Below are 13,603 nucleotides of genomic sequence, written 5' to 3'. Positions count from 1 at the left end.
TCTCTATACCCTCACATTTCAGCTCTCTTTTAGTGCAGTGGTTAAAATCTTCTTAAACAAAAAAAGATCTCGAGTAACTTGTTAAAGCTGTAACTCAGCTGGTAAATTTCCTGAATGGAAAGCCAAGTGTCCCTAATTTCAAGTCCGAGCCAAGTCTTTTGTTTTCTTTCCTACCTGTCAGAATAGATGTCAAATTGAAGGAATAATGCTGTATAGAAATCTGTATGCGATTCTTGAGATTGATTATGTTCATACTAATGTATTTTCTACTGTCTAATGTTTCAGTAATGGCCCTAAAGGGAGAGAGAGCAGTCATTGTAGCAGTGAGGATAGAACAAACTGAGTATAGAAGCTTCAGCCTTGACATACCAACTGGTTCATTTGTCATACTAAGAACAAAGCTGTTTACAGACAGTAAAACTTGGCAATGAATTTAAAAGCCTATTGCCTTCAAACTACTGGACACAGTCACTAATGGCTGTATTTAGACTTAAAATTTGTATGGGCGATTGCACACTATTGTTTATGATTTTTTTTTAAGTCCTTGGAACACAAAATAATATATCTGAAAGGTGGACGTGATTGGATTTTTTTTTTTTTTAAAGGAGGGTTTGCAGATAAATTGCAGGGGAAACTGAGTAGGCAACTGTTGATCCTCTGGATCGTGGTGTATACATAATCCATTTGTGGCTGACTGACAAGCCCAATTCAAGAATGACACAGCTTGTAACAGGGAAAATATACAAAAGGAAACACTATTAACAGTTCCATAAATGTTGTGAGTGCTTGGTTGTGTACCGAGGAACATACGTTCTGCTTTTAATATGGATGTATGCTTTTCAGGAGATCATGGGCCTGGATGAGGATGAAGATGAGGATGACAAGGTAATTGTCTGATGTGGATACTAAGGATGTATATACCATTTAAAAATGATCTGTTTGACCTTCTCTAATTATATCGGTGAAATGGTTAATCGATAACATGTACCTAGTCCTGGCTGGGGGGTGTAAATCTCTGGCTCAGTGCCTGCCTTGCCCTGTTCTACCCTGCTGCCAGGGAGGGGCTGCAGCTACCTGCCTGGAGCAACACAGGGACCTGCTCCGCAAGGCCCTTGATAGGGAGGGAAGGAGGTGGCAGCAAGCCCTGCTGGACAACACAGTCCATGTGAAGCTGTGGGTGGCAGCAGTGGGTACGTGGCTTTCCCAGCCCGCTACAGCCACTGGTGCACTGGGAGGGAGGGAGCAGATTAGCTATGGGTATTAGTTCCTCCTCGTCGCTCTCCTCCTCTTCTCTCCATCCTCCTGCCCATCCTGCTGCCTTCCTGGTCCTGGGGCACTGTGCCGCTTCCCCTCGCCACCGGACTGTGCCCTGCACTAAACATTAACCAGTAATGCATAAATGGTATTTCTCATTTAAACATTTAACCTTTCACATCTCTAGTGGATATATGAGCTAGGATGAGACAGAACCAGGAGAATGAATACAATGCATTCTTACCTTCACTTTAGCTGGTTTTCTCCTCTTCATAGTCTAGGGAAATTAATAGTTTAATCATTAGCACACCTGAAAATATTTCAAGTTTGGTTTAGATAAGTACTCCAAAGTGCAGATGCCTGTTTGGAGCATATAGGCACTCGTTGCACTTAGCTCCTCTAGGGTTCTCAAAATGGTGACAATTCATGCAAATGGACTTTCTTTTTCCCGACTGCAAGATTTCTCAACAATTCCAGCTCCAATCTCAGAGGGAAAGTTGACAAGAAAAACATTTCCTATGGGATTTGGCATTCCCATCTTTTGGTCCAAATTGGAGCTCAGAACTGCTGAGGGCTGATGAGAATTATCTTAACATTTCAGAGCCTCCACATTTTTTTTAAATTTAGTTCAGCTGCTGAACATGCAAAGATTTGGGGTTGGAGAGAGGTCCTTCTTTTCACTGAACATACTTTCTCATCCTTATACATCACTATGAAAGATGCATTGGAATTTTTTTTTTTTTTCAGTTTATCAAACTAGGCTGACAAATGATAAAAAGGATTAGAGGGCATGGCACATGAAAAAAGATTAAGGGGACTTAATGTATACAGTTTAGAGAAAACACAACTAAGCAAAGGAGAATCTGATGGTCTATATACTTCAGGGCTAAAAGGTACAGAATTATTTTTACAAGTTACAGCCTGGAAAGGAAAGTTTGACATTAGGAAGTAAATATTCACAAGGTTCCTGGAAACTTTTTTTGAATTGTATAACAGATAATGCGACTTCTTAAATATTCCACATATTAAGAGGATGCTCAGGTAAAACTGTTAATCGTTCAAATGCGTATCGGTTCCACAGTTAGTACACACATTAATTTTATCTGTATGCATCAAGGTTACTGCTAAGCAAGCAACAACAAAAAACCCCCGCACACACATGTGCGCGCGTGCACGCACACGCATGCACGCACGCACACACACACTCGTGTGTGCACGTGTGCGTGCACACATGCACACACAACCTTTTGAAAGTTTCACCTATTTACAAGTAAGGTATTTTGCTTATTATTTAAACTTATGTAATGAATAGTTGGTACTACTTATCGGTACTATTTAGGCTATGGATTTCTCACAGGCTGTAAGCAACAAGCATTGCTCTAAATAATTTCATTTAACGTTGATTATTAGCACGGTGTGGTTGGTCAGCTTAGTGGTACAGAGTTGTGTCTGCTCCCTGATGCAAGGATCCTAAATCCACAGTTCTCTGCTAGCTCCTGAACATTTCTAGTGTCAGTATTAGCACTAAAATAAACTTGCATGCGTTTTCTCGGTGATAACGTTCTTTCAAACAAAATCAAAAAAGCAGAAAATGATCAAACTTCTTAAGATCCAAGAGCAACTCATGCCTGACCAACCTGATTTCCTTCAGTAATAAAATGACAGACTCTGTGGATGCAGGGAGAGCATTGGATATGATAGACTTTGATTTAAGCACAGCTTTTGACACTGTCTCCCACAACATCCTCATGAACGAGCTAAGGAAGTACAGACTACTAGACTAAAGTACTGTATGGTGGATACATAACAGGTTGGATCATTGTGTTCAATGAATAGTTATTAATTGCTCCATGTCTAGTTGGGAGGAGGTATCAAGTGGGGTTTCCCAGGTGTCTGTCCTGGGTCTGGTATTGTTAAACATCTTCATTAATGATTTGGACAATGTGATTGAGTGCACACTTAGCAAATTTGTGGATTGAACTAAATTAAGTAGAGTTGCAGAAGCTCTGGGAGGGTAGGACTAGGGTCCAGAATGACCTGCATAGACCAGAAAAATGGTCCACAATCAGCCAGAATAAAATTCAACAGCGACAAGTACAAAGTCATGCAAGTGGGATGGAGTAACTCTATGCACAAATACAGACTGGGGAATGACTGACAAGGCTGCAGGAAAGGATCTGGAGATTATAGTGGATCATAAGCTAAATAGGAGCCAAAAGTGTATTCTTGCTTTTAAAAAAGCAAACAGACAACAACAGAAAACCAATGCAGCATACTGGGTTGCATTAACAGAAGTGTCGCAAATCCAGGGAAGTGATTTTTCTGCTGTATTCAGCACAGGTGAGGCCTCACCTGGAGTCTTGTGTCCAGTTTTGGGCCCCGCACTTCAAGAAGAATGTGGGAAGATTGGAAAGAGTCCAGCAGAGAGACCAAAATGATTAGAGAACTGGGAAGCTTGATTTACAAAGACAGGCTGAAAGAACTAGGGTTGTTTAGTCTAGAGAAGAGAAGACTGAGAGGCGATTTGATTCAATCTTAGCTACCTGAAGGGTGATTATGGAGAGGATAAAGACCGATTATTCTCTGTTGGAGATGAGGCTTGGATTACGAGGGTGGTCAAGCATGGAAACAAGCTACATAGAGCACTTATGGAATCGCCATGCCTGGAAATTTTCAAGACTGACATTTGGCTTGGAGTCAAGGGTGATCCTGCCTTAAGCAGGGTCCTGGACTAAATGGCCTCATGAGGTTCCTTTCAGCCCTACTTTCCATTGATTCTTGCAATTAAACAAGGTGATTAACCTAATTATTTTTGCTACTGTGAGATGCAGGGTTCATTGCACAGATTCTCCCCTCCACTCCTTTTTATTTTAAAGGTGTGATGAATCAGCATATTGTCCTGAATTCCCTGTGGACCATGCACCACAGTCCTTTATTGAAAAATGAACCATTCAGCGCCAGGTTCATAGGAGCATACTAGTCAACAGAGGCCCTTCAGCCTCTGTATAAACTCTTGCCATTGCAATACAAAATGCCCTGCAGTATAACTTTCTATACCTTAGTCTCACAGTAACCATAAAATGGACCATCTCTGCAGGTATTCACTTCTCAGTTTGTGGGGTATATGCGCCCTTATAATAGTAAAATCTCCCCATTATGCCCCCTTATAATAGTGTAAGCTCCCCATTATATGATATGGGAGCTACATGTGTGAGTGGAGGAGAGGTTCATTTTTTAAGTGCAAGTGTGGCAGTGGTGGGAAGGGATGGGGATGAGAGCACTTTTGCAAATTAATTATAGTCTGATGCCATTATCTCAATGTGATGTCTACATTTCAACAGAAAAAATGCACTTAAAAAAAAAAAAAAAAAAAGTTGGATGGACTTTTTTTTCCCCCTAGTACAGGAACTCCTAACATTGAAATCTGCTAGCTGGGACTGGGAACACAAGGTCAATGTTTCTGTTTCCTATCATCGTGTTGTATCAAAATACTCGCACACAGAGCTTTTCTGGATTCTGTTGCATGTTAGACATAACAGACCATGCTTCTGGGAATTGTAACACGCCCTCGGAGAGATGAACTGTTTACAAATTAGAAACGCACAGACGCAGAGTTCAAAAACAGAAGAGCAGATTAACTCCCCTCCACCTAAACTATCTGTCTTGAAAATGACAGGGCTTAATTGCCAGCTCGCCCTTTCCCCCACAAATACCAGCATAGAGTACTGCGCAAGATAAGAGCATTGCGTCCCTTTGGCACAATCTGCTCCGTGGATGAATGCCTTTTCGGATCCTTGCCATTTGGGAAGGGGAGTTCGGACTGCATCATGTCAGCTCTGGGGTCTGTCAGGCTGTCTGGGGTAGGGATTGTTTTAAAATGACCTCACCGAGGCATCTTTCACTCCCCAGTACAAAGGTATAGACGAGCTACATGCAAGTCGAAATGTATGCAACTTGTCTGGTCATTGTCTTATCCACCCCCATCTCTGTTTCTCTCCCCCCGTGTAGATAATTGCTGTAGCACTGGACGGGTAGGCAGATCCCTTGTGGATAAATGCAATAGCATACGCTCTTTAAAAAGAGACTTGGAATTGTTCATGACTTCAGCTTGCCCGGATCACAGTTTTGCTTTTTCTCCAAAAGAGACAAAGCAAATTTGTTGCTATTGCCAGGCCTGGAAATCAATTCAAGAGGGAGTTGGAGGGAAAAGTGCCCTTTCCCCGAATCAGGACCACCTCCTGTTGCCTTGGAGGTCTCCTGTCCAAATTGTGAGCCAGCCCAGCCCTGCTTAGCTAGTGAGATCTACAATAATAGGTTCAGATCAAATGAAGTTATGACTGCAAGCCAAGTTATTTCTCAGCTTCCAAGAAATATCAAGTAGCTGGTGCTTGGGAAAAAAAAAAATCCCCAAAGGGGGGGAAAAGTCATTTTTTCCTGATATAAGAAATTCTCTGTTGCACTAGTTGGTACCAAAAATAGACCAAGTTTTATGAGCACAGTTCAAAAAGGCTGTAGCCGAACAAATAAAAGTCAAATTCCTCCAGTAGCAAACAGCTGACATTTTCCATTTGTGTTAGATTTAGCATGTGGAAACCTTCCGTATGGATCTTATTTGTACGGGTGGATTACGATGAAAATTGCATTAATTTTCTCCACAGTAAAGGTCAGTAATTGAAACATGAACCAAGAGTCTATTGTGCAAGTTGCTATATCCCCATACTTAGGATAGGTCATTCAAGACAATATCATCTCATTGTTTTCATTCCTGAAGGTATAAATAATTGCATTAGGGCTTCTTTTCCCTTCAGTGCAACAATCACAATATAATTTTTCAGCATCTCCCATTAATATCACTGAAGAGAAATACAATAAGCTACAACGAGTGCTCTACTGCTAACAAGTAGCACCATCTCATGGCTGGTTGATAGGCAGAGTGGATCATAAGAGCATGTCTTGAAATAGCATTGCGGTCTCTTGAATTCTCCCTTCTGGAGCATTGGCTTTGAGACTCATCTGCAATTCTTTCTCAGTGAAGCTGTTTACAGAAATGCTTGATTACAGGATTTTAATTGAAGTAATTTTTGCCGCAAACCAGGCCTTTCCAACTTCTAACCGGGTGAGGGCCAAATGTCCCGCAGGCTGCATCAGCAGGGACTGCCTGCCTGCCTTTGGGCCGCACCAAGGCAAACCATGGGCCTCCTGGGCCACACGCCACGCGCACAACCCCCACCCCTGCTGCACCAGCACCTTCATCTCACAGCTGCATCATGTACCAATGTCCCGCTCTACCCCCCACCATTGCACCACACATGCATGGCCCCAGATTTGCCCTCTGCTCCCCCAGCTATGCCATGCTATGTTGCAGAGGAGGGAGTGGGAGCCTCCTCCAGCTGTTGCACCAGGAGTATTGGGAGGAGCAGCAGCTGGGTAGGAGACCAGAGGCCCCAATTTAATTTCTTGCATGCAGCCCGCAGACTGCCAATTGACCAGCCCTGCCATAAACAGCATAGAAATCTCTGAGTCTGAGCTATGCATAGTGCTGGAGAGGGGCACAGCTGGGTTTAAGCAAGGGTTTTGCCAGGATGTAGAACTCACCCAGTTCCAGATTTTCCTTGAGGCACCCTTACCTGCTGCTCCAAGCCCATAGTTTCCTAGGACCCAAGCAACCATTTTGACAAACCGTAAATGCAAAGGTTGTTCTGCTTTCACCCATTTCCTTCTGAGAACCTTCTTCATACCAGCATTTCAGAGAGAGATGGTACTTTGCCTTTATTCCTCTTTAGCTTCATTCAGTTAACAACTGTATATACACGTAGCCTATACACACAGTCCTTGCCCTAAAGAGTTGCTGCTTAAGTATAAGGTGCAAGTCAAGATGTGTATACAGCTGAAAAGAAGATAATATTGTTTAGGAAGTCATAGCCAGCTATCTAACCCAATGGTGCTCAAATTGTGGACCAGATGGGTGGCATGGGGCTGGTTCATGGAGTGGATCCATCCAGGGTTGGTGCACAGGATTGGGTCCTGCACCATCTCAGCCAGTGCTTGCACCACCCCAGCCTTGCACACCCAATCTAGCACACAGTGCCACACTATTCAGTCCAGCCTAACAGGCTCCCCCATTGATTCAGAAATTTGGCAACAGAGGAGAGGCAGTTAATACTGCCACCACTCCCTTGCCGCCACATTTTTAGACCCATGGGAAACCCCACAAACTAGGGGTTGAGCACCCCTGGTCTAGCCTTTGGAAAAATATCTGTGAGATTTGCAGCAGGGGCAAGTGTTTAAGGAAGGAGTTGAAGGAAGTCAATGAAGTGCTCTTAGGGACTTGTACAGGGATCGCCTTCCATTTCGGTCACGCTAAAGGAGGTCTGTGTCACCATGAGTTTCTCTGTACCAAAGGTGAATTGCTAGGCTAAATCAGGATTACATCTTTGGAGCAGCATCTGAAGTACAAGAAGGAAGCAGATCGGCAACTGCTATGTAAGCAGATGATGTACAGCAAATCACCATGTTCTAACCCGGTGGTAATGGGTGGTGGTTTACCCCTCGGCGGATAAGGCTTAAGCCTGTATAGTTTAATCATTGCTCTAAGAGCATGCACACAAGCAGCTACTGTGGAACAGCTGGTCTACAGTGAAGTCCTGCCCTTTTCTATTTCAGGGTGAATAAATCACCTGCCCATAACCTCATCAGGCACTGAGAACTATTGCTTCACAGGAATTCAAAGTGTTCTTCAAACTTTACGCATTCCTTCTAAATTGGGCAGTTGAATTAATAGACCTACCTTTTACCCCCTTCCAGACCCACTAAGAACCATTACATAGATTATAGTTGATGATCTGATAGTTTGTCTAATCACCATGTGCTTGTTCTTAGGAGAAATCGGCACCTCTGGCACCATGATTTAGCTGGTGGGTATCACCTAGCGAAAACACGTTTTACTTAAAGGAAGTCCACCCCCCCACTTCCTTTTCTTTCTTTATATCAAAGACTAAAGAGAGCTTTTTATGCCCATTCAAATATTCTTTCTTCAGCATTTGCTGTGTACATGCACTCTTCACTTGAAGATGTATTTCTTTAAGATTGTTACTGATATAACGGGAGTTGCTTTTTTCTTGTCTAAGCAAACATGAAAAACTGCAGAATATATCTCTTCACAAATCTAGAAAATGAGGCCCAAATAAATAAGTACATTTATTGCCAGGTATATGGAAAGCACAGCTATCCAGGTGCATGAATGCCTGTAGTTATACATTTGGTTCGTGGTAAAATGGAACCTTTCAAATGCTAACCGGTGGTTTGATTTAATTCCTTCGTCATCTGATTTCAGAGTGATCGGGATTGCAAGGATATCTTTTTGCTGTTGTTATGGCAAAGGTCTAACCTGTTTTCTATCAAACTGCATTAATAAAGCAATTGAAGACACTTCTGTCACACATTGATTTTTAAGAAGGCCAGCACAAAAGCTACAAAACCTTGACTCTGTGTAAATAAAGCTATTGGTTACGTTTATGGTAGGCATAAGAAGTCCATGGCCCTTGTGCTTGTCTTCTGCAGAGAGGAAAGGCATCCATTGTGAGCAAGAAGATAAAAGTCTTATATTTCATGTAGTTATTCCTTTGTGAGCTTGCATTTTAAAATGGTATGAAAGTGGCTTGTTTTACATTCTTCACAGTGAGCCACATGGTATAGCCTGTATGAATGATATTGTGAAAATTACTTGCGTGGGATTGAAATCCTGTCCTCTTAAGCCCAGTAGTGCACCTGTTTATGTCAGTTTAAAGTCTGGAAGTGATGTTGTGGTATCTTTTGTGATGGGTGATATCTTTTATTGGACCACAATACCAGAATGCGGTATACCTACTCCAGTGCACCGAATACCCGCGTGGCAACTTCAGTCCCAAGTTGAAGCCAGGACAGGTGGCCAGCCAGGAGACCTGGGCCTGAGCTCGGGCCAGCCCCCTAGTGTCAGGCAGACCCATCAGGGAGGCCCCCTGTGTTACTGTGCAGTAGCATGTCTACACATGCATTATTGTGCAGTATCTAATTAGGCATACGTTCGATACCTGCATAATGCAGGTATCAAATTTATGCTCAAGTTGGCATAAATCGCCACATTAACTGCACAGTATGGGAATGCACGTGTAGATGAGCACCCATATTGTGTCGTAATTTCAGTTTCTGCTCAGTAAATGTGCACGTGTAGATACACCCACTGAGAAGAGAACTTGACCATTAGTAGCAATGCTTTCCTCTACAGGCATTGTTTTAAATCTATTCAGCTATACTGGCTAACCAAGCAGACAAGCATACTGACAACATTATGTTAATAAGCAGAAACATACCAAACAGAAATCCTGTAGCAAGCAGGTACCTATCATTTGGGGGCCAAATTCTGGCATGTATGAGTTGTGTACCTTTATTCCTTTCCCATTAGCACGGAATAGGGCAGCAGAATGGCTTAGCAGCACAGGGATTATTTTGGTCTGATTTTTTTGCCCTTCTCTGATGCATTCCCATTGTGTATAAAGTCCAGCTCAAGCTTGCTGTGCTGAGTTTTTTTTTTTTCAAAGCCCTGCCGGGAATTTATCCGAGGCAATTCATCCCTTTTAGCCAGAGACTGCCTGTCTCTCTCTGGGACCACCTCTCCCTCCCACAATATCTTCCTTCTGTTTTTAATAATGTAACTCTTGGCCAACTGCCCCATCCAAAGTCAGCATCAATACAGGGCAGTTCTCTTCTGTTTACACCTGATAAAATCCTCTTGATTTCAAAGATACACATCTGTGAATATGTTGGCCTTTGGAAGCCTTTCTTTGGCAGAGGATCCACCAGAGCAAGATGGGATGGGACTACCCTGCCTACAGCACTGTGCAAGTTAACAAGGAAAATCAGACCTCAGTAAAGTCTGCATTTCTTTTCAGTGTCCACAGCATGCTTTAAAACCCTAAAGAATAATGGAGCAAGATGCCATGCATGCTTGAGTGTGGATGTGTTTAAGTCAATCCTCCTTATGCAAAATACACTGGAGAAATTGTACCTGGTAAATTGGACAAATCCCAACAAAATATTACCCCTGGTGTACTTTTCAGGACAAAGTCATATTGGGTTATCTGCTGCAATGCAAGTCTGGTTGACCCAGGGACAGCAGCTTTTTTCTGAATATTTCCCCCTTTTTTTGTTCACAATTGTTAGCTCGTCTCCCTCTGCACTGCCCCTCTCCCTTCCTCATCCTGCCCCAAAACACACAATATTTTCCTTTTCTGCCTAGTCCCCATATATTTTTCTCCACATTGGCTTCCTTACCTATCCCCCGTTGTCCCTTAGGTTAACGTATGTTGAGTTTCCGCAGGCACGGCCGAAATCTGTTGACCAACAAAGATGTATGAAAGTTCCAGGCAAGATTTCTTTTTTGTGCAAGTGTTTTATATAACTCTTCATGTAACTAATATGAAATACAAGCAGTATAAAGCCATTTCAAAATTGGTAAGTGATTGCAAGATTAATTTTTTATTTGTGTGCAGTGAATACAATCGTTACCATTCAAATCAGAAGTGCACTTAGAAGATAGCATTAGAAATTGTCCTTGGACTTTCAGTGGAATGTATTGACACACACATACATTGTTTTGGACATTTCCATAGGAAGAAAGCTAACGGATAAAAATGTTTTCTTTTTAAACAACACGGTTGGTTAAACATTGGAATGAGTTATCAAGAGGAGTAGATCCTCCATTTCTTGATGCCTTCCAGTCAAGACTAGATGTTTTTTGCTACGTGTGCTTTTAGTCATACAATTGATTGGACTCAATATATGAGTAACTGGATGAAATTCTGTGGCCTGTTTTATAAAGAAGGTCAAACCAAACAATCCATTCTGGCCACAGAATCGAGGCTTCTCTAATTCCTAAGATATCAGGTGGGAAGTCCAGCTCTAATAGTCATATCTGGCTGGCCAGTCCTGGATTTCTGTTTATTGGGGCAGAGATGTTTTTATCCCTTCATACATCAGCTTCAGAACTATTTGATGGGTGTCAGTTTTGTATTTGCATCCAAGTTACTTTTGTTACTATCCCTACCTTCCTGACCACAACGCCAAATTTTAGTGAGGGGAATCTGAAAGACATGCAATAACTCTAGAAGCAAATCTGTCTGGGTCAATTGTTAATTGCTATCTAGTTAATGAAGAGTAAAACCTAAAAGTACCTTTCCTTACATGGGCATAGATTTCGCATCCCACTTTCCAAGTTCAAGCTGATGTGCATTCATTGGACACACAAGATTTAATTTCTGAATTTACTGAACTTTTTTTCTTGGCATGGTTAACTTTTTGTAAGGCCTCTTTGTGTTTTAGTTCAGGCAATTAATACAGAAATGACGATTTTCTTAAATCAGGATACATGGAGAAGATTTAAAGTAACATACTGATTATATAATTAATTCTCAGTTGTAAATTCATTTTGATGGTTTTAATGCTTTCCCAGAGGCTAAGGGCTAGTTTTAGTCCACCCACAGTGTTGTAATCAGCCAAGAAATAGTTAGAGGAGCGGGGAAAAAAGGCCTTGAAGAAATGAAGATTTCACTGCTCTGTTTTTTTCTTTTTTGAATTAATGATTTTCTGGAAGCAGGCAGGGTATTTTATTTTTGTAATTTAAACCAAGGCCATATGAGCTGAGATTTTAAACCATGGGTGTCCAGACATTTTACTTTTTAGTGGACCTATTCCATATTGACTTGAGACAAACCAGGCCACAGACAGTCCTGATAAAAAGGTATAAACACCCCCCACCCCCCAGCAAGTACTAGTAATTATGTGGACTCTTTGGCTTTGTGTGCATGGGAAAGCATGGGGAAGTAAAATAATTTGTGGAATTAATTTTACATTAGATTCAAGTGTTGCAATATACAACGATGCTCCAATAAAGTTTTTTACTTTCTGGTTTTATATCTTTATGATCAGTGAAGAGCAATGACACTGTCTCCCTGCCATTAACATTTTCTGTCTTGCATCTCTTCTGCAGCCCAGGATGCTGTGAGATGCTGACTTTAGTAGGAATACATGGTGCTCAGAATCTCATAAGAGATCATAAATGTTTTGAAGGAGTGGGTCTTTACTCTCCTTATGTTGCTTAACGAGTGCCTTAGTCGTATTGTAAAAAATATTGTGCCCAAAAGCTTGCAAAGAAGAATTTCTTCCAGCTATTCGAGTTGGTCCAATAAAAGATATCAGATTTACCCAAAGAACCTTGTCTGCCCTAGTCGTATTGCATGCATGTCTGGATGTCAGGATACTAGTATAGATAACCTGTGTAAAGTGTCACAAAATATAAAGTAAACCAAATTTAAGTGAAGCAAAGTATAGGAAATCCTAGGATTTTCAAATGATTCTGCAAAATCATTGTATTGTGTGAATGCTTCATAAGAACAGAAGCTAACACCGATTACTCAGTAATCAGACTCTGATTTCAGGAGCAACACTTTTTAAATCATTTCAGTAGACTTCTCTTTCTCTTTCTCTCTCCTTTCTTTCCTGGACATGTTTTGTATTGAAACATGAAAATGCCACTAGATAGAGTGGTTTTTATGTTACAGGCTGGGTAAGAAAACACATTTGATTGCTATCGCTTCCTTCAGCATGAATCAGTATTTTTGTTGTGGCGGTTTGTTTTTTTCTTAAGCAACTTGGTAGCCGCATCAGAAGTATCTTTGCATGTGTGTTAAACTGTGCTAGCACCGCATTTCTAAACTCAATCTGAGATGTGTAAATGAAGCCAGCAGGATGCTGCGAGAGCTGCCAGATGATCTTCCTTCCAGCTCTGGATAGCAAGAGTAGGCTTGCCCCAAGAAGATCACTTTTTTTAAATGCTCTTGCTTTCACTCTCAGTTAGCCTGAAGCTGGACAAAACTAGGTAATTACTGAATGGCTGTCCAAGAACTGTTGACCAGTGTCCCACAGGTAAGTAATATATGAAACAGCAGAGCTTTGCCTCTGAAAGGAAACTTAAGCATTTGTGGTGTTCAGATTGCTACATACAATCATGACTTGTCATTTAATGTTGACCCTAACCAAGTTATAACACAAGCTGCTGAAAACCTACTTTTTATGTGCTATTGTCATTTAAAGCGATCCTTTTGTTTATGTTCATTTGAAATACCAGAGATTTTTTTTTTTTAATCTATAAAGGTCTATTTTGACAACCAAAAACCATATATTTAAAATGCTGTCTCTTTTAATTTTGCACTAACATAGCTGAAATACATATTTGGGTGTGCAAATATTTACATGTTGATAACTCTGGGGGGGCTTTATATTAACACAAAAATTACTGTGAAGAGAAATGGGATCA

General features: G+C 41.4%; 1 protein-coding gene across 2 annotated transcripts in view; it reads left to right on the top strand.

The window, feature by feature from the left end:
- The window catches only part of MCTP2 (multiple C2 and transmembrane domain containing 2), a 179,250-nt gene that overhangs the window by 151,358 nt on the left and 14,289 nt on the right, over positions 1–13,603 (top strand). For both annotated transcript variants that reach the window (XM_014606094.3, XM_006268225.4), the window contains one exon: positions 844–885. In XM_014606094.3, coding sequence (XP_014461580.1) covers positions 844–885 — 42 coding nt within the window. The remainder of the gene's footprint in view (positions 1–843; positions 886–13,603) is intronic.

Source organism: Alligator mississippiensis, chromosome 11 (genome assembly GCF_030867095.1).
Source record: "Alligator mississippiensis isolate rAllMis1 chromosome 11, rAllMis1, whole genome shotgun sequence".
Taxonomy (NCBI): Eukaryota; Metazoa; Chordata; order Crocodylia; family Alligatoridae; genus Alligator; species Alligator mississippiensis.
This window is presented reverse-complemented; position numbering and strand designations above follow the sequence as displayed.